Source organism: Brachyhypopomus gauderio, chromosome 20 (genome assembly GCF_052324685.1).
Source record: "Brachyhypopomus gauderio isolate BG-103 chromosome 20, BGAUD_0.2, whole genome shotgun sequence".
Lineage (NCBI taxonomy): Eukaryota > Metazoa > Chordata > Actinopteri > Gymnotiformes > Hypopomidae > Brachyhypopomus > Brachyhypopomus gauderio.
Window position 1 is genome coordinate 2,876,541 of NC_135230.1, and position 26,053 is coordinate 2,902,593.

Below are 26,053 nucleotides of genomic sequence, written 5' to 3' on the forward strand. Positions count from 1 at the left end.
TAGTAGATCATTTAGTCTTGTCAATGTCTCCATTAGGACGCTTTTCCATGAAGCAAACCTGGCGGCTTCGTGGCTGCATCCATGTAAGCACATGTGCAACTTGTTAGTCTTTGTAATTCACAGGTTTTAAAACTCGTTCTCGCCCCCTACTGTGCAATTTGGTTAAGAATACACCCGAGCTATCAAGGTGAATGTCATCATAGTTTGCTTACCTATTTTGACCCAGTTCCCAACCCAACTTTAAGAATAGATTAATGACGATAATTTTTATATCGCCCAATAAGAGTATCTGTGACGCAGGAGGCGGCAGACGGACGAGACACAGAGCCGCTGGTTTAGCACAGACGTCACGTTTATTTTTATAACAAATAGCGCAGTATGCGCACAGAGAAACATAACGACACGAATAACGTGTAGATTCAGACAACGACGAGCACAGGACACTGCGCGAGCGCACATTAAATAGACAGACCACATAATCCCCACGTGATTACGAGACGAGCCACAGGTGAGACGGATTATCACGTGACATAACCATAACCACGAAGATCCACAGATGCAGACGATGCACGTGGACAACGTAAACACACGCCCAAAAGGGAGGGGCCGGGGTCCTCAACGTGACAGTATCAAATTAACCAACGATAACGGCCCACCACTAATATTTAGCTTAATTAAGTTTAACGTGCTGGGAATTATTGAAATGGACCTTTAAAGTGACGTACAAGTGCTTTAAATATAAAACAGATACAGGACAACTTAAACTAACACACATAATCAATAGTCACATAACATAATTATCACGTAAAATACAGGGCAATACCGGAGCTGCGGGGGCTCATGGGATTTGGCATCATCCCCCATTGGACCAACGCTACAGTAGTATCTGATCTTGTGTTTTTGTCCTTATGCTGTTGCAGGTTTTAGGCAGACGTTGGGCTTTGACATATGTCACAGTGGCACGCACATGCAGGTGTGCAGCGTGCCTTTCTCCCCTCGCGAACAGCAGCAGACTGTCGTCACTGTGGCACAGATCAAAGCTATGCAGGCTCGCACTCGTGAGTAATATTAAGGATGATTCAATTTGGAATTTGTGTAAATGTAAGAGTTTAAGTACAGCTAACATCCTCTCGAATGTTGGATATGATTAACGTGTCGTAAATGCCTTGTTTTCTATCGTCTATTTGTTGAACATGAACAAATCAACAAGCCATGTTTAAAGGCAGTCTGGAAATATCTGGAATCAACATTCACACAATACAATAGCAATTTCTGATTTTCTATAATAAACTGTCACTGTATTTCTCCTGTTCAAAAAAAATAAGTTAACACAATGAATAGGTAATTGAGCCCAAGCAGTGTTTTGCAACTATGTTTTATAATCTTTAAACACTGTTTACTTTGTCATTTATTTTCCAGATTAGCAGCATTATTGTAAAAGTTACAGACATGGCAACGTCACCAGAGATGGTCACTGTGAGAGGGGAAGAGGTGAAGATGCTGAGTGTTGGCATAAATTATGTCACTGGTGGCATGAAACTCCAGACATGGGGAGACCAGTTTTTGGAAAGGGAGATTGGGGGCACATATGTTGTGACGGATGTGTCAACATGATATTTTAACGGTGAGACATCTCACAACCACTGTGAAGACAACAATCAGTAAGACACAAAATATTCAACTGCCAACTAATTTTAAAACCGCAAGTCTTACTCCCGAGTGCAGTGTTATTCAGGGGCAAATAATTGCTTAAACTTAAAATGGAGGTATCAAATATGCAGGCAAACGCAAGTGCAGAGTATTGATGAGAAGCACAAATTTCACTGCTGCACAAGTTGTGGGAGGAAGCAGCTTCTTATTAGGGTTGAAAAAATTGCTAGTGGCATAGTCACAGTTCAATGCAAAAACAGAATGGACTTCAAAGTTGCGCACAAAGCTATAGTTTCGTTTTTGCATGAGCTGCAAAAGGATGATGTTTTGAGTGACAGGGACATCATCGAAGACCTTATGTTGGAGCAGGATAGTGTCACTTTAGTTGTGGACACAGAAGATTAGATCACTGACATTAGGGTCAGCACAGCTGAATCTTCAGAGTTAGAGAGCACAACCATTGCAGATAAAGATGTGGTACCTCCATCTAGTGCGACTGTCACAGGTGGAGGTACATCTTTAGCTGTGGATGGAGATTTAACGGAGGACCAGTTGAACATAGATTCTTTTGGAAGGGTAACTGGTATGTTATTTTGCTTCCATTAGTGATTTTTTTTTTAGCTCATTGTAAGCATTAATATTTAAGTGTTTTTTTTTCAGTTAGTGATTATGAAAAGAAAATGACAACTTTAAACAAGTTGTTTACTCAGTAAATTGATAACTAGGTCATCTGTACGTTAACAGGTGTTCAATGCCTTATGTTTAAAATTGAATTCTTTTACTGTACATTTGTGTGTTTTGAAGTGTATTATTTGCATGGTTTGTAACTTGCAATTAAAATTGATTATACTTAAATATTGTCTTTTGTGCTCCATTCAGGCAAACTCTCACTGCTTTGGATGTTCTGTCTGTTTGCCTGTAGCTCTAAATGTCTGTGGTGAAAATGAACCAGATTGCCTTTCACTCTTGGGGGAGGTAAAATGTAGCCGTCAAGTTGGCAATCTTTTAATTATCCTGTTTAGGTATTATGGAAATTTGTGATTTACTGTTTGACCATCAGTCAGAACAATCCACCTTGTCGTTCCTCGGATAGAACTTCTCTCCTGTCTCTCTCCTTGTAGTTTTCCCATTACTGTAGCTCATCTCCTGAAATACAAATGTAAAGCCTATAGGAAAGGTACCACACAGGACACAAATTAATAGGGGTTTTACAAATTAATAGGGGTTTTAATAATTCACTGCCACTGACAACTAGTCTGCTGATAAAATTAGAAAAAAAAAACATTTTGCCAACAGATTCCCAAGCTATGAACACTTAATGACATTTTGGTTGGTGATTGAGCCATCCATCCACAAAATGGTTTGGGTCTCAAGATCAAAGGCTGCAGCTAAGAAGAATGAAGATGCGTCTCATTCACGAATGTCAGGGGTATGACAATATTTTTAAACCCAAGAAACAACAGTAAGGGATGACTCCTGCTATACACGTTATGGTAATATGTGGTACAAATGACCAGATGTTATAAATGCTGTTATTTACAGTGTAAACAACCTTACCTCATAGTTGTGCTGTCCAACACCTGAGGGCAGTGCAGTCTCATTACTTGACCCTTAGGAATGTCATAGAATGCTCTAGAGCTTGATTGTTCATAATTGTAATTTTTTAACATTTTACATCATTTCCTTCACAGAGGCAGGTGCTGCAGCCAGTTGATGAATTTTTCCTTTACCTGCACCTCTCTGTTGGACTCAAGGAGAGAGATTTGGGACAACGTTTTAACATCCATCCTTCTACAGTGAGCAGAATTATTTCAACCTGGACAAACTTTCTCTACACACTTCTTGGAACTGTGCATTTTAAATTAAAATTAATTGTAACTATACATTTGTGATAGAGCAGCTAAACTGCACAATTGCATGTCTAATTAGAAGTAATTAAGCACCTTACCTAACTCCACCTTGTAACGCTGCTCGCGGAGCGAGAGGACGGACACAATTGCTGAGAAGAGCGAGATTTATTCAAGGGAATACCATACTCATCGTCGCTAAGCCAGTCCGGGTTCATAATGGGAGGGCAGTCCGTGAAACAGGCGTAGACAGGCATAACAAAACAGAAACACGAGTAACGAGCACAGAATAAAAAAACCAGGAAACACACCACAGGTAATAGAAACAATGAAACATTCAAAACAACCGACAAGGGACACTCAGGGACTATATATACACAGAACTCCAAACAGGGAACAGGTGATGGCAATGACACGGGGGCGTGGTAACAAACGAGGAATCATGGAGACAAACGAGCAGGGCGGGATAAACAGGCACGGAACACAGACAAGAGGGAACCCGGAGTGACAGCCAAGGGAGGGGGCGCGGCCATACGTGACACACCTTGAGATGTACGATTTTGGTTGCTCCTGGCTTTACACCCTAATAATATGGACAAAAGTTGCCGTAATTTAATTCAGGCAGTGCATTAAATTAGATCATTCATCTAGTGTGATTATTATAGCATTAATGCTATAATATTACTATAGATTATTAATGTCCATCTTGGTGTAAGCATCCGGTTAGGCAGGAGGTGGCCGGTCCAGGATGGATCGCTTGTCTTTCCTCATCTCATTATTCCTCAAGCAGGCGAGCAGCTATGTGGAGAAATGAAACAGGGAAAATTAGCTCTGTATGAGGATATATACAGCACAGGTGAAATTATAAACATTTCTGGAGTGTGGCAGCAACTCCGGCATTAAGTTAAATTATTACAGCCTAGCTAAAAAGGCAGACCCAGAAGGTAACATAGGCTTGGGGGCATTCTGAGACAATGGCATCCGTCCACTGCACTGTCAACAAACTTGAGTGACCACGAGCAGTGACAGGATGACAGCACCAGCGCCCCAGTCTACCATAAAACCCTTCGTCTATGAACCCCTGGATCTGTACCTTTATCTAAGGTGGAATATTAATTATCAAACGCTGAACCAAATAAGTGGGTTTTCAACCAAGACTTAACAAAGACTGTGACTGCGTCAGAGTCCTGGACACATTTTGGAAGGTTGTTCCTAAGTTGGGAGGCCTTACAAGAAAAGGCTCTTCCCTAATGTCCGGTGCTCTGGCTCCCGGTAAACAACTAACTGTAACTGCTGGAGCCCCTACAGGTACAGCGACTTTCACGTGCCGGACTATAGAGTCTCCTATCACCAGAGTCCGTGAGACAGGCTCCCCAGCGGGTGTAGCACTGAGCGGGGGGGGGGACCTTTTGGACACGTGAACCGGTGAGTGGTGCTCTGGTGGCCTAGCGCTGGCGTTACAAAATTCAAGAGGTGCACGACCTCGCGCAGCGACAGCGGTAGCTGCAGCCCTCGCTCTCCGACTACGCCGCCGAGACGTCACCCATTCGCCCCGCTGTGAGGGCTCTATCGCCGGAGTCGCTAGTTCTCCCTGGCGCGTCCACACCTACTACTGACCCTGTCTCTCTATCCCTCAATAATGAGTGGACGCGGCGCTCTAAACTTTCCACTTTCGCCACGAGAGAATTAACTAGTTTGCACCGCTCACAAATACTATCACTATTACTGTCGGTGGCGAAAGGGTCTAGAGACTAAACATGCCACACTCCGAACACGGGAACAAACCAACACCAGCCATGAATAAATCAAAACACTTAGGCTACCGTGTCTAGCCGATTTATACAAACTTACGCTAGCTGATTTTTAGAAGCAGAAAGTTTGTCAGTGGCCGGAATAGTCAACTGTCTGTCTTGACAGTGGAAGTACTACCTGTAAAAATTGTTTAGGAAGCCAAAAAGTAAAGATTAGCACGTAAATAGATTAATATATTTAAGAAAAACAATTACAAAATTCGCTCGTCAGGAAGCACAACAGGAGATGAATCAAAGTCCAATCTGTAAGAGGGTAAGCAACATTAGTAATGACTTTGTTTAATTCAGGGGTTCTGTATACCAGCCCTGGGGATCCCATATCACACGTTGTGTTTTACCTTTTCTAAAACCTGATTGACCTATTTAGCAAATTAAGATCATTGTGGGTGGGGCTGAGTAAAAAAGTGTTTTAAAATGGAGAAAAAATGTGCATGGCACAAGAACCCCAAGAATGGAACCTGGACCCGCTTGCTTATTTTATGACAATAGATTTTGCATACAGAACATGGATAGGCTGTCACTGACATTAAAATAATGCTCAAGTTATACATAATCCTGAGACATGTATATCTGTCTAACCTGTCAACAAACCCCTTAACTTTTGTTAGTCTTGTTAGTCAAAAACAGTGAACATCTGAACTTAACGACAAACAGAGACTCCAACCCAGTCACTGAGACCCCATGTCATGCACATTTTTGTGCTTTCCTTATTTATTATACCAGATTCAACTCATTAACTAAGTAAAAAACTGTCATATTGGAGGAACATAAAAACTACAAACTATGGTGTTCATAGGATTGAGTCTGGGGACTCTGTTTTGCCAATATGTTCATTCCCAGAGCATGAACTCTATGTCTCTTAAGTCTCTTAATCCTACTTGTGGTAATTCACATAGCTCAACACAGATGATCCATTTCACTAATAACTTAATAAACAGTTGGTTTGATAAGCAGTTGGAGCTAGATCATGTACATTCAATACTTGGTATGTTGAATCATGGAATATTTAAAACTGTGTGGAGTAGTTAGGAACAGGACTGAGAAACACTGCCATAGAGTTTCAAACTCAGCTCCAGGATACCAATAGCTCAATGTTATTCCAATTTTAGAACAATACAGTTGTATAAAATTAAAAATCATTTAATGCTAAACTGTGCAGTGTTGTGGACACAGGACTGAAATATGAAACCCCTGCTTTAGCCCTACACTTCCTCCTCCCTACTCGTAAACTGTGTGGTGACTCCTTCTTCATGGACCTGTAGCACAAGACTCTCACACTGACCTCCCCTGACAGCTGGTCCCTATTCGACACTGAATAAAAAATAACATTTAAAACAACTGCACAGTTAGCACATTAGATAGTTACATATCTAACCCTAGATAGTATGTAGATCTCGCGATCTGCCATGCTTAATTTCTCATACAATCACGTGACAGCGAGTCGTCATTTCCTGGTCTCGGGGATGAGATCGGTCTCAGAGAGGAGGTGGCCTCAGAGGATAGATTTACGGCCAGACGCGTCGGAACAAAGGTACATACTGTACGCGAATAACGTACTGTACGCAGTTATCCTATCCTGACGCCGTCCTCCTCGGTCCCGAGCCGTATAACCGTGTATTCTTCCGCCGCGCAACCTGTTGGAGAATTATATGTGTAAAAGAAAGCTATTTTAACCACAGTACTCAAGAATGAGAGCTCATATATTCTAATCAAGCAGCTTTTTCTAATCCTTATATAATTTGACTAGCCTTAAAGTATTAACCAAATTTCTTATATTAATCACTTTATATTTTGCTTACATTACAGTATTAATCAAATTGCTTATTATCAAAAATGTCTGGGAATTTGCTTGTATGCTCTTTCCCATACTCTAAGTGCCTGCCGTTTTCTAAAAACGGGATGTGTAAGATGAGCCTCTGTAAGTCAATTTGACAAGGTCAGCAAGCTAAGACCTCGCTTCCAAATTAAGAGAGGAACAGCTGTATGTTTAAGGTATGGAATGAACGTGCAACTCCTGTGTACAGAGAGGGGGGCACACCTAGGATCATATAAAATGGAGAGAGAAGCAGACAGGTGTCAGAGTTACACACTGTGACACGAATAGGACTAGACTGTCACTTCTGTGTACTCTCAGAGATCTCTTTATTAATTTCTTGTTTGTATTAGCTTTAATAAATGATTAAAAGACACAAGACTGGTGACGTTATTTTTTTGCATCAAACGGACACGCTGCGCTAGGACGGGAGGAGAGAAAGCGCGACAACACCAAACACCAAGTTCCGTTTACGACGCACGGATCGACGTCGTAACCCGGGGACCGCCTGTATTTCAGACATCGGAAGAGCTTCAGAGGTACAAGATAAATTCAGTATTTTATCTTTATTCTGATAAAGTTTAATTTTTATTAAAAATTTAAGAAAGTGTTCCGGTGGTCAGACGATAACTTGCGGCGTAAGGCGTAAAACAAAATCACATCATTTATGCCATAATAAACAAACACGAAATATTTATTTAATATTTTATATATTAAAACTAGCTGTAATCATAATAGTTGCAATTCTTTTAAACGTTATTGGCATAATTTCTTTGAGTTGTCTTGTATCCGATCATTTTAATAACAGTAATAAATAAATAAATAATGAATTATTCATGCCTACACGCCTGTTTTAACATTTGTGACTCGTGTTAACAGAATCTTTAGGTTACAGCATTTTCTCAGAATATTAATAGAAATTTAGTTTTTTTTTTATTTCACCATAATGATTACCTGACTTATTTATTAATTTAAAGATTAATCGTTAAATATTCGTTTGTTCATTCATTTTGAATAATGTAATGTCATGTCCATACTATAAAGTGACTACATTTAAAATTTTATTTGAATTTGTAGTGACATATAGAAGTTATGATTATTTATATTGAAGAATCTCTCCACCGATCACAGACTTTTCTTCATTTAGCTTTAATACAGTCGGAGAAAAAAGGCGCATTTCTTCCATTTAAAATGTCAACTTTTTTTATTTCTAAACCAGTTTAACATGGATGGTGTTGTTCTGTTTGTATTTAAAAGCTCTATCCAGAGATGTGATTTAATTTGCCATTTTTGGACATTTAATTTTTTTGTAACATACCTACTTAAATCAGGTAATCTTACGGCTTATGTTTATGCTATTTTGAATCTGATAAAAACAAGAGAGCTTCATACCTTTTAAAACTCACCAGGATTCACTAAATTTGACTTGAACTTTAAATAATTTTCTAGAAGAGGACCCCCAGATAACTCCATTATATAAACATTTATGTACATTTATTGCTCAGGTGTTGCATTTTGTCGCTTCATAGATTCTCTCTTCTCTCCTTACTGTTTAGATTAATATACTTTATAAATGTGTTTATTGTGTAGAAGTAGGCAAAAGAGGCCGTGTCCGAACTACACCACATTTTCAGTAATTGCTGGCATTGTCTTTGGCCAGGATTTCTTGCTTTAACCCATGGCTTAAACTTAAATTGTGAGTTTGTGTGTTTGACTGAGCAAATCTGTGTCTTATGAGAATGACAATCTACTGAATTCAACAAGCCAAGTTTGTTTTTTGTTTGTTTTGTCATATTTTTATTTGATATTACAAAGTATGAATATTGGTACTGTCTATGGCCCATAAAAGTTTTGTCATAATTATCTTGTATTATGTTGTATTACAAACACTGAGTTTGTAATATCCTTTTTTCCTCCAGAAATGAATGACATCTATGATGTCTTCTCCTGCTCCATGTGTAAACTTTGTTATACAGCTCAAATTTACCTTCACAAACACATCAGGAGATGCCACCATGAGGAGTTTACCAGGCTGCTGAAATCAGGAGAAATTAAATTGGAGGATCTGGCACCCAAGCAAAACTTCAGTACTCCACAAACATCCTCTGATACTCTCCACACTAACACACCTCAGACACAATCACAGAAAGACACAAGAAAGGAGAGAACTCACCAGTGCTCACAGTGTGGGAAGAGTTTTACTAGTCAGAGTCATCTCCACCGACACCAGCATACTCACACAGGAGAGAAGCCCTATCACTGCTCAGAATGTGGGAAGAGTTTTACTCAACAGAGTAATCTCCACCAACACCATCTCATTCACACAGGGGAGAAGCCGTATCACTGCTCAGAGTGTGGGAAGAGTTTTACTAAACAGAGTAATCTCCACCAGCACCAGCGCATTCACACAGGAGAGAAGCCGTATCAGTGCTCAGAGTGTGGGAGGAGTTTTAGTAATCAAAGTCATCTCCACCGACACCAGCGCACTCACACAGGAGAGAAGCCGTATCACTGCTCAGAATGTGGGAGGAGTTTTACTCAACAGGGTAATCTCCAACAACACATGCGCATTCACTCATGGTAGTAGCTATATCACTGCTCAGAGAGGGCAGAAATATATTTACTGTTTTTAAGAAACTTTGTTATTTATTTATTATAAATAATATATATAGTATATTTTGATTAATTGAATAGTTTTATTAAGCAGTTTGAAATGTTTTGAGGCAGAAACAAAACTTCGCAATGACAAATCAACAAGTTTAAATAGAGCAGGAGAAAGTATTGGACATCAGGCAGAGCAACTGTGAGTCTTGTGTGATCACTCGAGGGATTCTGGAAGTGTCGTCAGCAGGGCCAGAGTGGGACACTTTTTCAGCCCGGGAGTTTCATGCCCAAATCCGGCCCAAAATTATTTTTCCCTCCCAATCGGCCTAAACTAGAGATTGACATGAGCCGGCCCATCGGGAATCCTCCCGAATCTCCCGATTAGCCACTCCGGCTCTGGTCGTCAGTGATGCAGGCGGGGGTCGTGAAATGTAAAGGTATGTATGTCCTTTTTATTTTTTCTTCTTACATAATATGCACTGTATTATATTGTATCATATATTAATATCAAGGCATTTTTTCTGTTCCACCAGACTCTGCGACCCTGGCTGCTCGGTGTGGTGTACTTTGTTGTGATGTACGCTGGGAGAGTTTGGCATTGTTGCTCACTTGACATCTTTTAAAGTTAAGTTACAGTAAGTAAAGTCAAAGTTTAGTCAATACCTGAGGAGCACAATATTATTATTATACATAGAGTTACTAAAACAGGCGACCCCAGTAACGCTAGCTGGTTAGCTTTCCTTGATAGGTGTTGTGAGAATGCCTGACTAGCATGAGCAATTAGAAACAAGTGGATGAAAATTCAATATTTTTACAAATTTAGATGTTCGTTCATTAAAAATTGTTGGCACTGTATACAGGATGTACAGTATTTATGATGTTTGCTTTTCCTCTTTAGACACTGTTCTCAGCACACACAAAATCACACAACAGGAGGCAATTGACACGATGGCTAAACACCTCCAGTATGCACCAGAGAGGTTGTGTGGTGGTTCTCGGGGAGAATAAAAATATAAAATTGTTCTTTTTTCATTATGGCATACAGTTGTTTTTTTTCCTCTCTCCCATGCAATTTTGAGCATCATGAACGTGAATTTTGTGCTTTATTTAAGGTTGAATGTATGACGTTGAAACAACGTTGGCATATCAACGTTGATTCACTTTTCAAAATTGACACCAAATCCAACGTTATTTCAATCATCACATGTGACGTTGATTCAACGTTGAAATGCCTGCTGGGTATTAAATATATTGGGTTTTGATTAATACTGGATTAGTAATTAAAATGTTATACAGATGTTTGAATGGTTTTAGGGTCATGAATGAGTGCAGTTATACAATAAATCAATTTACTAGCATTCCTAATGTGCATATTCAAACTACGATTTTGAATTTTATTGTAAAATTCGTGATTTAGAGCCATTAACTCCACAGATCGATCACTTCACCTACAGAAGTATTGATGTCTTAAATGTCTCGTGTTGGGTGAACAAGTTTGTATTCAGGTTATATTCAGACTGGCGGCTTTGAATGTCCAATTTACAAACGCCATGATTGGTAACCATGACGACATGGTATAGCTGTTTGTGTCTGTGGCGATGCCACATTTATAAGGAATCTGAATGGAAATGTACAATTAGGGTTAAAGGTACTCTAACCAGTCTGATGCAAGATGTCTGTAGGCACACTTGATGTTCAGTAAACTTATAATGGATATTGAGTGTTAGTGCTGTAGCGCCGCCTAGTGGTCGAGTGGAGCGCCGCAAATTTATTTATTTCGTCTTCAGTGTATGAGACACTTTACAGCCGTGCCCCCCTTTAGTAGATGAGAATATTTTTGCGCCCCCCCTACACCCCCCCCCTAATATTGACACATGTGCACATGTTTTACTTCCAAGCTCCGCGCCCCCCCTGCAATAGCTCCACGCCCCACCTAGGGGGCGCGCCCCCCACTTTGGGAACCACTGATTTACAGAATCAGACTTGTCTACAGTCCAGCTCTGGTGAATCAGACTGTTATCAGTACAACTCTGGTGAAATGCAGTGAGTTCTCTTGTCACTAGTAAATTTCAGGCAATACAGAGTTTAGTCTCATTCCTTAAGTTCGTAATAAAAGCGCATTTATTGCCTCATTGATTCTACTATGAAAATGATCTTGTTTGTGAATTAAAGAATTGACGCGTAAAACGACAACAACGTTAAATATACCGTCCGATTAAAAGCTTACAATTGTCGATATTTTTTGAACTTGTACATTAACAATTTGGACGTTTTGTCTGAGAACATTAACATTTTAAAGTCGTAGTGTTGTATTTGGACATGCTGGTGAATTCAAGTGTCCATGAATGAACAAACGCTTTTAATTCGAATATTCTAGTTGGTCCACACGCGTTAGCATCGCCAAATCGGAACACCTGGAAGTTTATTGAGATTTTCGTTTGTAGACGAGCTGAATAGTCCTCAAACTACCATTTTACCTGCAAATAACAGCTGTAGGTACCTGACCAGTAGTGACGGGCAACTGAAGCTTCATGAAGCACCGAGTCTTTCCTGACAATTGTGCCGAAAAGGATTAGAAGCTTCAAAGGTTCCGTGACGGTGACATCTAGTGGACAACTGAAGCTATATCAACCACTGAAGTAATGACACTGTTTCAATCCAGCAATAAAAGTTCAGAAAGGTCTGAGTGGTCATTCAAGTGTTTTGTTCATTTAAATCAATCAATCAATCAAAATGTATTTATATAGTGTTTTTTACAACAGTTGTTGTCGCAAAGCAGCTTTACAAGTGTCCGAGTCTAGCCCCCAGTGAGCAAGCCAAAGGCGACAGTGGCAAGTCTAAAACTGCAGGTCTAGAACTGCAGGTCTAGAACTACGGTACGTCTAGAACTGTAGGGCTAAAACTGCAGGTCTAGAACTGCAGGTCTAGAACTATGGCACGTCTAGAACTGCAGGTCTAGAACTATGGCACGTCTAGAACTGCAGGTCTAGAACTGCAGGTCTAGAACTATGGCATGTCTATAACTGCAGGTCTAAAACTGCGGCACGTCTAGAACTGCAGGTCTAGAACTATGGCACGTCTAGAACTGCAGGTCTATAACTGCAGGTCTAGAACTACGGCACGTCTATAACTGCAGGTCTAACACTACGGCACGTCTAGAACTGCAGGTCTAGAACTGCGGTTGTCTCTCCGGCTGTGCAACTGGATGATGTAGGCGCCGGCGGACCTACACGAGAAGGCAACTGCACCTCCCATCCGCTAGATGGCGACGCCAAGCTCCGCTTCAGAAGCGGAGAAGAAGCGTGAGTTGATCTCCGACAGCAGGATGTTGTTCACGCCAACCGCACCATCCGTCCTCATCGCGCTGGTGTGGGAATGGACGCCGTACAGATAGCGACGGACGAGGTGGCGCTGGAGGGTCTGGACGGCATCACCCTGACGGCGCTGTGGGCCAGACTCGAGAGCCGCCAGCCCCCGTTCCTCCTCACCCTGGACCCGGGGACCAGGAGCTTCATCTGGAGCGCCCTGATCTGCAGCGAGGACATCACGGCGTACGCGCTCCCCGAGGACAGAGCACCTGTCCGCATACGAGACCGGTGAGTGGACGCGCAGGACCGGGTCGGTGGACCCAGCTTGGTCCTGTAGACGCTGTGGGACGTGGAAAAGCAGGTAGAGACTAAACAAACATCTGCCAGAAGGAGATGTATCTGAAGAGGGTTGTAGGCGGTTCTGCAGCTGTAGTTTTCAGTGTCAAAATGTAAAATCTACTGCTGTGCATCGCGTGTTTACAGCAAGAGCTCATCATACGTGGTGCAGTTGATCACTGGAGAAAAGTAGCTCCACTTATGACTGGATGAGTTGTGTAGTTGACCTGAGACATGAACCTGGGTGTTGGTGTTTATGTGTGTGTGTGTGTGTGTAATTATACGTCTGCCATGGTGTAGCTGTCAATACCTGTGCAGATAAGACAAGATTAAAGATTGTTCAGTGTTTGTGTTGAGTCTGATCGTTGAGTCTGGAGATCAGACTGTGTTGTAAATGTGTTGATGACTAAAGAGTCTTTGTCTATCCCCCCCCCCCCGCCCCCCATTATATGTCATTTAATGCCTTATACAACACAGCGTGGCTAGGCTCTTTATTTAGAGAAATTCCTCTGTAAACTTTTGGCCCACAACACATTGTGCTTTTTTCTGATGATTTTCTGTGTTTTACACATAATAACCTGAAATACAGGGGATGACAGGGCACCGTTTACATTAACACGTTTTAAAGAACCTCTAGAACACACAATAATTGCAGTTATATTTGAATGATTAATTCACTGTAATGCAACTTTATTCCTCAATACAAAACGTGTTTTTTATTCAGACGGGACTAGTTTACCAGACAGACGTCTGTAAAGTACGTTTACTGCAACTTTACTGCAACATCACAAAAATTGATGCACTACATTTTACATTTATATTTACGGCATTTAGCAGACGCTCTTATCCAGAGCGACTTACAAAAGTGCTAAGTGTTTAGTCAGTATATGCATCTCTATCTAGTATAAACAGGTTTAAGTCCAAACTACTCGAGCTCAAGCACTGCCATAAACAGTTGCCAGTGCTGATACCTAGAAAGAAGACAACAAAATATAAGATTAGACATAGAGCACTACCTAGCAAGACTGAAATACGTACAAGACTACATTAGCAAGTGTTCCCAGAGATAAAGTGCAATTACGATTTATACCAATGGTTCAGTAGATTAGTGCTTATAAGTGCTTTACAAAGAGATGGGTCTTCAGTCTGCGTTTGAAAACCGTGAGAGAGTGTAGCGTTGGCTAGTCACAGTAACAAAATATTATTTCTGCATGAAATATCTAGGGATATTATGAACCTACAGCGTCTGTGGTGTGCAGGTAATAATTACATTATCCTTCCCACTGCTGTGAGTGGAAACCTGTCTGTATCGGCCTGGAAGTGAGAATTACCGTGGAGGTGCAGGGGAGGTGCCAGACAAATGAGTCATGTGGACCACTGCTGATGATGTATATGGGCTACTGTTACCTCCTCATCATACTCCTCATCATCATACTCCTCATCATCATACTCCTCCTCATCTTACTCCTCATCATCTTACTCCTCATCATCATCATACTCCTCATCATCATCATACTCCTCATCATCATACTTCTCATCATCATCATACTCCTCCTCATCATCATACTCCTCCTCATCATCATACTCCTCCTCATCATACTCCTCATCATCATCATACTCCTCATCATCATCATCATACTCCTCATCATCATCATCATACTCCTCATCATCATCATCATACTCCTCATCATCATCATCATACTCCTCATCATCTTACTCCTCATCTTCCTGGAATAATCCACATTATGGCCGAATCCACACACACACACACACACACACACACACACACACAGTATATATATATATATATATATATATATATATATATATATGTGTGTGTGTGTGTGTGTGTGTGTGTGTGTGTGTGTGTGTGTGTGTGCGCCATCCTGTTGTCAGCTATGCTGTCTTCTGCCCTTGTGCAGGTTTTTGGACTACAACCCTGACACAGGTATCCAGGAGACACGGCAGGTGGGCCCGCAGGACCAGGAGCCGGACGTGTACCCCATCAGCGTGGTGCTGGACGACCCAGCCGGCATCCAGGGCTCCTGCCTCCACTACAGAGAGAGGACAGACATCAGCAGCCTGATCAGGACCAGTGACTTCACCCTCAAACTGACCCTAGAGCAGTCTCAAAGCAAGTGAGTCTAGAGCAGTCTCAGAACAACTGACCCTAGAGCAGTCTCAGAACAACTGACCGTAGAGGGGCCTCAAAGTGAAAGCAAATTTAAGAGAAACTAATGTTTCCAGCAGGTGGCTGGGAGTGTACATTTTTCTTGTAGAAGAACTAGTTGTAAGCTATATTTCCACTGCGCTTGACCAGATTCAACTTGCTTTGTGGGTGAATTTTGGGTAAATGAATTGTGACACTATTAAACCTAATATATATTATTATATACTATATATCACCTCCACCCCCCATCTTTGGAGGACAACTTTGATTTTATGTACAGCTCAAATTCTGTATAATACAGTGCAACAGTGATAACAATAATTGGGTTAGGGTGGACCTATAGGAAGATAAAATATAGAAAAGAGGGGGAGAGAAAATAAAAAGGGAAAAGACAGAAGGGCAGGGAAAATAAAAACAACCAGCTCAAATGACCACTGCAGAGAAGAGCAGAAAGTGTACCCAAGACATATCGCACAAATGACTGTGATGTATGTGTATGTATGAATGTGTGTTTATGTGCAACATAAAAGTGCAATAGGATAAATGTACAGAATGTACTTACCAGCAAGGGTAGAAAGCTGTGACAACATTCCCCCAGAGGCCAGAGGTAGGCAGAGAAAGACCCGGGAATCCCACCCGCCCACGGCCCCCCCAGGAGCTTTGGAGTCCCAGGGCAGCACTTCCCTTGAGACTTGTGTGAGACTCAATATGAGAAGTGAGAGAAATTCACCCATATATACGATCACTCGCTATCTGCTTGCTTGGGCGGTTGATTGGACCTCACGTCCCTGTCTCTGTAGGTGGGGGGGACAGACTGGTTGATTGGCCCTCACGTCCCTGTCTCTGTAGGTGGGGGGACAGGCTGGTTGATTGGCCCTCACGTCCCTGTCTCTGTAGGTGGGGGGACAGACTGGTCCTGGTGGCGTCTCAGCGTGTGCGATACTGCTCTCTGATTGGCTATGAGGGGAATCCTGAGATGAAGCTGAGTGACCTGTCCTACTGCATCTTGGAGAGGCTGGGACGAGCCCGCTGGCAGGGAGAACTTCAGAGAGACCTCCACACCTCCGTGTTCAAGTACCCAACACACACCCAACACACACCACACACACCTCCGTACCCAACACACACCACACACACCTCCGTGTTCAAGTACCCAACACGCACCGCCGTACTCAACACACACCGCCGTACCCAACACACACCACACACACCGCCGTACCCAACATACACCACACACACCGCCATACCCAACACACACCACACACACACCTCCGTACCCAACACACACCGCCATACCCAACACACACCACACACACACCTCCGTACCCAACACGCACCGCCGTACCAACACGCACCGCCGTACCAACACGCACCGCCGTTCCCAACACACACCACACACGCACCGTCGTTCCCAACACGGACCGCCGTTCCCAACACACACCACACACGCACCGCCGTACCCAACACGCACCGCCGTACCCAACACACACCACACACACCGCCGTACCCAACATACACCACACACACCGCCGTACCCAACACACACTGCCATACCCAACACACACCACACACACACCTCCGTACCCAACACACACCGCCATACCCAACACGCACCGCCATACCCAACACACACCACACACACACCTCCGTACCCAACACGCACCGCCGTACCAACACGCACCGCCGTACCCAAGACTCACCACACACACACCGCCGTACCCAACACACACCGCCATACCCAACACACACCACACACGCACCGCCGTACCCAACACGCACGGCCGTACCCAACACACACTACACACACACCTCCGTACCCAACACACACCTCCGTACCCAACACACACCGCCGTACCCAACACACACCACACACACCGCCATACCCAACACACACCGCCATACCAACATACACCACACACACCGCCGTACCCACCACACACACACCGCCATACCAACACACACCACACACGCACCGCCATACCCAACACACACCGCTGTACCCAACACGCACCACACACACACCGCCATACCAACACACACCGCCATACCAACACACACCACACGCACCGCCATACCAACATACACCACACACACACCGCCATACCAACATACACCACACACACACCGCCGTACCCAAGACACACCACACACACACCGCCATACCAACATACACCACACACACACCACCGTACCCAAGACACACCACACACACACCACCGTACCCAAGACACACCACACACACAGCCGTACCAACACACACCACACACACACCGCCATACCCGACACACACACACCGCCATACCAACACACACCGCCATACCAACACACACCACACACACCGCCATACCAACACACACCACACACGCACCGCCGTACCCAACACACACCGCCATACCCAACACGCACCACACACACACCGCCATACCAACATACACCACACACACACCGCCATACCCAACACACACCACACACACACCGCCATACCAACACACACCGCCATACCAACACACACCACACACGCACCGCCGTACCCAACACACACCGCCATACCAACACACACCACACACACAACGCCGTACCCAACACGCACCGCCATACCCAACACACACCACACACACACCGCCATACCAACACACACCACACACACACCGCCATACCCAACACACACCACCATACCAACATACACCACACACACCGCCATACCCAACACACACCACACACACACCGCCATACCCAACACACACCGCCATACCAACATACACCACACACACCACCATACCCAACATACACCTCCGTACCAACACACCACACATCTCAGTAACCAACACACACCAAACACCTCCGTGTTCAACACACACAACTCCCTTGTTCACATACACAATGCAGCACATTATTTATACCCATTGTGATTGGCTGATGGCTGGATTCTGATTGGTCAGGATGGACGCTGGAAGGCTACATTACCTGCGGAAGTCTCTGGACAGGAACGGTCTGATCACACTGCAGTCACACGTTATACGTCTGCCCACAGGAGGCCAGCAGGTGTCCATACTTCTGCTGCTGAAACGTTTTCATGTAGACAGGTACACACACACACACACACACACACACACACACACACACACACACACACACACACACACACCACTGATGGCATCAGCCGTATTGAGGACTGAGGTTTTTTCTTCTGCTTGTCTCAGGAGAAGTAAGTACGATATCCTGATGGAGTCAACCTCCAAGATCCTCTCTCAGGCGCCCAACAACACGTGCGTCATACTCAAACTGCGTGACGACCTGGTGAGTGTGTGAGTGTGTGTCTGTGTGTGTGTCTGTGTGTGTGTGTATGCTCTCTGTAGCATATCTGTGAGCGCACCTTTAAGCGTATGTATCAGTACATGGTGGCCTCTAAGCTGGGGACGGTGCTGACTGTGTGTGTGTGTGTGTGTGTGTGTGTGTGTGTGTGTGTGTGTGTGTGTGTGTGTGTGTGTGTGCGCGTTTTCTCTCTGTAGCATATCTCTGAGCGCACCTTTAAGCGTATGTGTCAGTACATGGTAGCCGCTAAGCTGGTCACAGTGCTGACTGTGTGTGTGTGTGTGTGTGTGTGTGTGTGTTTTCTCTCTGTAGCATATCTCTGAGCGCACCTTTAAGCGTATGTGTCAGTACATGGTAGCCTCTAAGCTGGTCACGGTGCTGACTCTCCCCCTTCAGGAGCTCAACCCTGATGCAGGACCCTGCAAGACCAAGAGAGGTCAGACAGCCCTGCAGGACACTGCTGTTAAAGACCCTCCAACTAACCTTACACTTGTGTTAAAACAATAACCTTATGTACAAAAGGCCTCACAACATTTACCCCTAAAATTGTAAAATTCCTTGATAAGTTATGAAGTCCATAAATGCATGCAAGTTGCGTCTAAAGTACCATTGCAGTTGGAGACGCTTACATCATGTTTACAAACACCAGTGATGTCAGTACCAACGCGCTACTATTTCCAGTCCGGTAATCAGATTAAAGTTACTTATCCAAGTAACTGTGCGTTACTATTTTTATTTTTCCTCGTAAAATATATATTTTTCTTTTTCCTTGGCTCAGTTCTACTTTTGTGTCTGACCGTAGTGCTCGACTCCGCACGCTGCGTGTGAACCTGTGAGAGTGCGAGCGCGTTCACGTCATTCTGTGCAGTGTTGTCCGTAACGATATGTGGTAGTGTAAAGAAACACCTCTCAAAAACAGGGGAAGGAACATTTACCTGACGAATTTAAATGTTGCTTTGTATTCCAGGTTTGAAAAGTGCTGGAATTTTGGCTAACATAGCCTACTTAAAATGCTTGAAACTGTAATGATATTTCGTTTCACAACAAATAGCTGTCTGACTGAATAGTTCGCTTGTATTACGTTAACAAAGAAATTTACAAATAATACCGCGCAGCAACACAAACGTAATGTCAGGAGATATATTATTTAAATGTCAGGAGATACATTTTTACTGTTAAAAATGTACTTCCAATAAAGTGAGTATTGGAAAAACTCATTTTGCTGCTGAACTTGTAATCTAACGTTAGTTACTTTTTAAATCAAGTAATATGTAATGTAACTAAGTTACTTTTAAAAGGAGTAATCAGTAATCAGTAGGGCTGTCCAAGACCAAGGATTTTTTTGGTCGACCAATGGTCGTCATTTACTCCGACTAATCGACCAATCGACCCCCCCCCCCCCCCCCCCCCCTCCAAAAATAATTTCCCATTTTGACCGGGATACACATTTGTGAAGTTTTATCTTTAATGCCGGGCTGCCGCATCTATGCGCATTTACCACTAACGCCAGGAGTAACCTTGTGTGACTAACAATGTTTCCTGGTTCATCTAAACACTAGTTCGGTTATCTGCTCAGTTCTTCTCCCAGTCGAAGAGTTCACGGCATAGTCGTGTAAAAGAGCGACCCTTTTCCCGCGGGGATTCTAAACTTTGCCATTATTTCACTGAGTCGCTCTGCTATGTTAGCAGCTGTGTGGGTCACTTCCAAATCTTTAGTTCCTAGCACGAATGAATGCAGTCGGCAGTTATCAGAAATAAAATGCGCTGTGACCGTCATGTAACTTTCCATCTGGTTAGTCCATATATCCGTTGTGAAGCTGAGTGCTTTACAGTTTTCGATCTTGCCCTGAAGTGTTTTGTTTTGCTGTATTTGCTCTTAACCGCATGCATCACTGTTTCACGTCTAACCAGGCTATATCCGGGCTCGAGGCATTCAATTAGATTTTTACATCCCTCACCACTGCCGATATTCACAGGTCGCATGTCCAGCGCTGTCCTTGTCAAACAAATCACCAACGGTAAATTCGTGTCACGTCTTCCTTTGTCACGCCGTTGAAATTAAAAGTCCCAGAAGCCCTTTGACAGACGCAGCTTTTTTTCCCTGCGACCAATCGACCAATGGAATTTGGTCGACTAGTAATTTTTTTGGTCGACCAACGATTAATCGATTATTTGCCGTCAGCCCTAGTAATCAGTAATTGGATTACTTTTTCATGGTAACTAAGCCATCACTGACAAACACGTCTATAATTGGTCATGAGCCGCCGTGCTGCTGTCTAATTGAATAGTGTTTTCTCTCCTTCTATCTGATTGGCTCTCAGGCACCAACATCCGTGTACGCTGTCTAAAGCTCTTGAAGCCGTATGGTCATAAAGAGATCGACGATGACTATGATGATAATGATGAAGATGGCGATTGTCCCGTCAGGAGGACCACAAATGCACAGGCGCGGGATGTTGAGCGGGACCTGCTGACCCAGGCTTACGAGATCGGTCAGTGTACACCAGGTTGCACACACATCGGGATCCTCACCAGGCCGCCACCAAACACCCTCAGAATGCTGTTTTCAGCAGTCCAGAACCTGCTTCCACAGTTCAGCCCAGGTTTTGATAGATGTTAGTGGACTGACTAGCTGTTTGGGGGTGTTAGTGGACTGACTGTAGCTGTTTGGAGGGTGTTAGTGGACTGACTGTAGCTGTTTGGAGGGTGTTGGTGGACTGACTGTAGCTGTTTGGAGGGTGTTGGTGGACTGACTGTAGCTGTTTGGAGGGTGTTAGTGGACTGACTAGCTGTTTGGGGGTGTTAGTGGACTGACTGTAGCTGTTTGGAGGGTGTTAGTGGACTGACTAGCTGTTTGGAGGGTGTTAGTGGACTGACTGTAGCTGTTTGGAGGGTGTTAGTGGACTGACTGTAGCTGTTTGGAGGGTGTTAGTGGACTGACTGTAGCTGTTTGGAGGGTGTTAGTGGACTGACTGTAGCTGTTTGGAGGGTGTTGGTGGACTGACTGTAGCTGTTTGGAGGGTGTTGGTGGACTGACTGTAGCTGTTTGGAGGGTGTTAGTGGACTGACTAGCTGTTTGGAGGGTGTTAGTGGACTGACTAGCTGTTTGGGGGTGTTAGTGGACTGACTGTAGCTGTTTGGAGGGTGTTAGTGGACTGACTAGCTGTTTGGAGGGTGTTAGTGGACTGACTGTAGCTGTTTGGAGGGTGTTAGTGGACTGACTGTAGCTGTTTGGAGGGTGTTAGTGGACTGACTGTAGCTGTTTGGAGGGTGTTAGTGGACTGACTATAGCTGTGAGGGGGTGTTAGTGGACTGACTGTATCTGTGAGGGGGTGTTTGGGAGACTCGCTGTAGCTGTTTGGGGGGTGTTAGTGGACTGACTGTAGTTGTGAGGGGGTGTTTGGCAGACTCGCTGTAGCTGTTTGGGGGGTGTTAGTGGACTGACTGTAGCATGTGCAACACAGTTTGGTGTCTCCACTGGTCTGTTTGGTGTCTCCACTGGTCTGTTTGGTGACTCAATTGGTCTGTTTGGTGTCTCCACTGGTCTGTTTGGTGTCTCCACTGGTCTGTTTGGTATGTTGTGCCTTAACAGTTGGTAGAATGTGTTGGATTTTAAATTCATTTCACTGTTTATTAATAAAGTACAAATAGCTCTACATGTGGTTGATTCAGTGAGTAGTGGTTTTGTGGTTCTCCCTGATTGACGGCCTGTGTTGTGATTGGCTCAGTGGTGCAGATGGGGCCCAGGGGCATGTCCCAGTCAGCACTGGGGACAAAGCTGAACATCGGCAAGCTGGAGAGCAGGATGATCTGTAAGATCCTGGAGAGGAACAACATGATCAAGGTAAAACACACACGTGATCTGTAAGAATCTACAGAGACATGAGGGAGCTTACAGTCTTTTCCAAATACAAACACCTCCTACGGTGGCTGAGATGGGACAGTACTTTGGCAGCTAAATCACAGATATCCACCCACGTTGTCCAGTTTATTTGCGATATGCACACGCATGCTTGTGTGCAGTTTGAACTGTGGATTTGCTCTGTGGGGTCCCGGGGACAGTGCTGTATGTGTAGTATGTTTATGCAGAATAGCACACACATTTCACCACCAATGGAGAGTTAATACAAACACCTTAATCACTACTGCATATGTTAAGGTCATGCATAGCCCCTCCCCCTCATGCATAGCCCCTCCCCCCAGGGTTTTATGGAAGACGAGGGCAGGCAGAGGACAACCAAGTACATCGGTAAGCTCTTTGTGGAGCAGAGTGCCCTAAATCTGCAGTTCGCCAAGGAACGAGAGCGTAGTGAGAAGCTCCGCCTTCCTCAGCTTACCACACCCACTGACGGAGAGGTGCCCCGCCCACATCCACTCCCTGAATGTACGCCACCCTGTGAGCTGGACACGCCCCATCCCGAAGACACGCCCCATCCCGAAGACACGCCCCATCAAGAGCTGGATGAAGACACGGCCAAGGATCCTCCTAAAGACGGCAGCAAGGGGGGGCAGGTCAGAGGGCGAATGTCAAAGGGCAGAACTGTCAAGAAGTCCAAGTCAGTGATGAAAGATTCATCCAAAAGTGTGTCGTCACGGAGACAATCCACACCCATCAAGAGTGAGTGTCCGAGAGCAAAAGTACAGTTACCTGCATTCCAAACCATAATACTCCCTCCTGTTATCCTGTTCTCTTTTATCCTGTTATCCTGCGATCCACAGGCAGGTCCTCACAGAGGGCGGAGCCTAACGAGTTGGAAGAGAGAGATGATTCACTCTTGAGTCTGTATGCTGATGCCGACCACACCGTATCACACAGCATCTTCCACAACCAATCAGAAAATACAGAGGAGAGTGTGACTGTCGTTGAAGTCCTCAGTACACAGGAGGTTGTGTTTAAAATGTTAAACATGTATTTAAATAGAAAAACAAATGATTTCATAAATGATGGATGGGTGGATGATGGGTAGATGGGTTGACTGATGGGTGGATGGGTAGATAGGTGGTTGATGGGTGGATGGGTTGACTGATGGGTGGATGGGTAGATGGGTGGTTGATGGGTGGATGGGTGGATGGGTTGACTGATGGGTGGATGGGTAGATGGGTTGACTGATGGGTGGATGGGTAGATAGGTGGTTGATGGGTGGATGATGGGTAGATGGGTTGACTGATGGGTGGATGGGTAGATAGGTGGTTGATGGGTGGATGGGTAGATAGGTGGTTGATGGGTGGATGATGGGTGGATGGGTTGACTGATGGGTGGATGGGTAGATAGGTTGACTGATGGGTGGATGGGTAGATAGGTGGTTGATGGGTGGATGATGGGTGGATGGGTTGACTGATGGGTGGATGGGTAGATAGGTTGACTGATGGGTGGATGGGTAGATAGGTGGTTGATGGGTGGATGATGGGTGGATGGGTTGACTGATGGGTGGATGGGTAGATAGGTGGTTGATGGGTGGATGGGTAGATGGGTGGTTGATGGGTGGATGGGTAGATGGGTGGTTGATGGGTGGATGGGTAGATAGGTGGTTGATGGGTGGATGGGTAGATGGGTGGTTGATGGGTGGATGGGTAGATGGGTGGTTGATGGGTGGATGGGTAGATGGGTGGTTGATGGGTGGATGGGTAGATGGGTGGTTGATGGGTTCTTTTGTTTTCAGCAGACTCCAGTGAAGAAACGAGGGAATGAGCATCACGAGACGTACCGGCTCCTGAAACGCAAGAACATGATCATAGAGACGGTCAGAAACCAGAAGATCATAGAGGGCCTTTACCCGTATGTCACAACACACTCACATAGAGGGCCTTTACCCGTATGTCTCAATGTCTTACACACACTTACACACACACACTTACACACACACACTCAAGCACAAATCTAATCAAAGCAGGACTAGCTAGTTTGCAGTTTTCCAAATAATAGTTGTAATGAAATACATTCGTACAAATCTATCCACTCACCACGGGAATATCCACAGGTGTCCAAGGAGTAATCGTCATATATCCAACTCTTCTTCTTCTCATTATGATACAGCCTGACATACTGACCCCTAGTGGCCGGGATGCTGCAGGTTTTTAACATGTCTGATGGGGCTCATGCTGAATGCAACATAAACTGGTTCTTTACTGCGTGGCACTTTCACAAATATTATTTTAGAGTTTTTGTGGTAAAAATGCATGACTGATGCTGCCTGTATTATGACCAAATGTCAGGATTTTTGTATTTTCATGGCATGGAGACAGAAATCAGGGACTGTTGCATACAAACCTAAGACTCTGATTCCTGGCAACAGGTTCTAGTGTTTTATTAAACTTTTGTGTGTGTGTGTGTGTGTGTGTGTGTGTTACAGGCTTCAGAAGAAACTAATGGAAGTGGAGAAACAAGATGGTGTGAATACAAAAGTGTGTAAGAAGAGCATCATCAGACTGACCCGCTGCTTGGCTCGGGACGGCTACCTCAAACTCTTCAGGACAACCGTGGTGCAGGACGGGCTCAGTAAGAAGGTATAATGTAGGCGAACACACACACACACACTCACACGCGCACACGCACACACACACATGTAAACACGCACACACACGCACGTACACACATGCACGTACACACACACACGTACACACGTACACACGCACACACACACACACGCACACACACACGCACACACACACGCACACGCACACACACACGTACACGCACACACACACGTACACGTACACACGCACACACACGTACACACGCACACGTGCACACGCACACACGCACGCACACACACACCTACACACACACCTACACGCACACACACACACGTGCACACGCACACACACACGTACACACGCACACACACACACACGTGCACGCACACACGTACACACACACACACGTACACACACACACGTACACACACACACGCACACACACACGCGCACACACCTACACACACACACACACGTACACACACACACACACACACGTACACACACACACACGTACACACGTACACACACGCACGCACACATGCACACACGCACACACACACCTACACACACGTACACACACACACACACACACACACACACACACACACGTACACACACACACGTACACACACACACGTACACGCACACACACACGCACACACACACACACACACACACGCACACACACACACACACACACACGTACACACGTACACACACACACG

At 44.5% G+C, this 26,053-nt stretch overlaps 2 protein-coding genes and 1 long non-coding RNA gene across 10 annotated transcripts in view; 2 read left to right on the forward strand and 1 right to left on the reverse strand.

Moving 5' to 3' along the window:
- Positions 1-399: 399 nt before the first annotated feature.
- On the reverse strand, positions 400-12,346 carry LOC143484235 (uncharacterized). 2 transcript variants are annotated; one of them, XR_013122584.1, is made up of 6 exons: positions 12,203-12,346; positions 6,866-6,942; positions 5,349-5,426; positions 3,599-4,295; positions 3,208-3,390; positions 400-2,796 (listed from the first exon to the last, which is right to left on the reverse strand). It is a non-coding gene; the product is annotated as an uncharacterized LOC143484235 (long non-coding RNA). The 2 variants fall into 2 exon arrangements; XR_013122583.1 differs by having other exon boundaries at positions 3,208-3,398.
- LOC143484222 (uncharacterized) lies at positions 7,427-10,818 on the forward strand. Its single transcript, XM_076982863.1, has 4 exons — positions 7,427-7,660; positions 9,041-10,162; positions 10,259-10,360; positions 10,624-10,818. The coding sequence occupies exon 2, from the start codon at positions 9,043-9,045 to the stop codon at positions 9,703-9,705; it is 663 nt and encodes a 220-aa protein (XP_076838978.1). The 5' UTR covers positions 7,427-7,660; positions 9,041-9,042; the 3' UTR covers positions 9,706-10,162; positions 10,259-10,360; positions 10,624-10,818.
- Positions 12,347-13,018: 672 nt separating the features above from the next.
- The window catches only part of gtf3c1 (general transcription factor IIIC subunit 1), a 38,606-nt gene continuing 25,571 nt past the window's right edge, over positions 13,019-26,053 (forward strand). For 3 of the 7 annotated variants that reach the window (XM_076982692.1, XM_076982694.1, XM_076982693.1), the window contains exons 1-12: positions 13,019-13,321; positions 15,292-15,507; positions 16,389-16,613; positions 18,479-18,622; positions 18,740-18,836; positions 19,164-19,287; positions 21,173-21,343; positions 22,580-22,695; positions 23,055-23,469; positions 23,571-23,737; positions 24,512-24,627; positions 25,202-25,355. In XM_076982692.1, the coding sequence (XP_076838807.1) occupies positions 13,101-13,321; positions 15,292-15,507; positions 16,389-16,613; positions 18,479-18,622; positions 18,740-18,836; positions 19,164-19,287; positions 21,173-21,343; positions 22,580-22,695; positions 23,055-23,469; positions 23,571-23,737; positions 24,512-24,627; positions 25,202-25,355 (2,166 nt within the window). In that variant the 5' untranslated portion in view covers positions 13,019-13,100. Of the gene's footprint in view, positions 13,322-15,291; positions 15,508-16,388; positions 16,614-16,656; positions 16,689-18,478; positions 18,623-18,739; positions 18,837-19,163; positions 19,288-21,172; positions 21,344-22,579; positions 22,696-23,054; positions 23,470-23,570; positions 23,738-24,511; positions 24,628-25,201; positions 25,356-26,053 lie in introns of those variants that run through there. The other 4 variants (XM_076982688.1, XM_076982689.1, XM_076982690.1 and 1 more) reach the window with 4 other exon arrangements.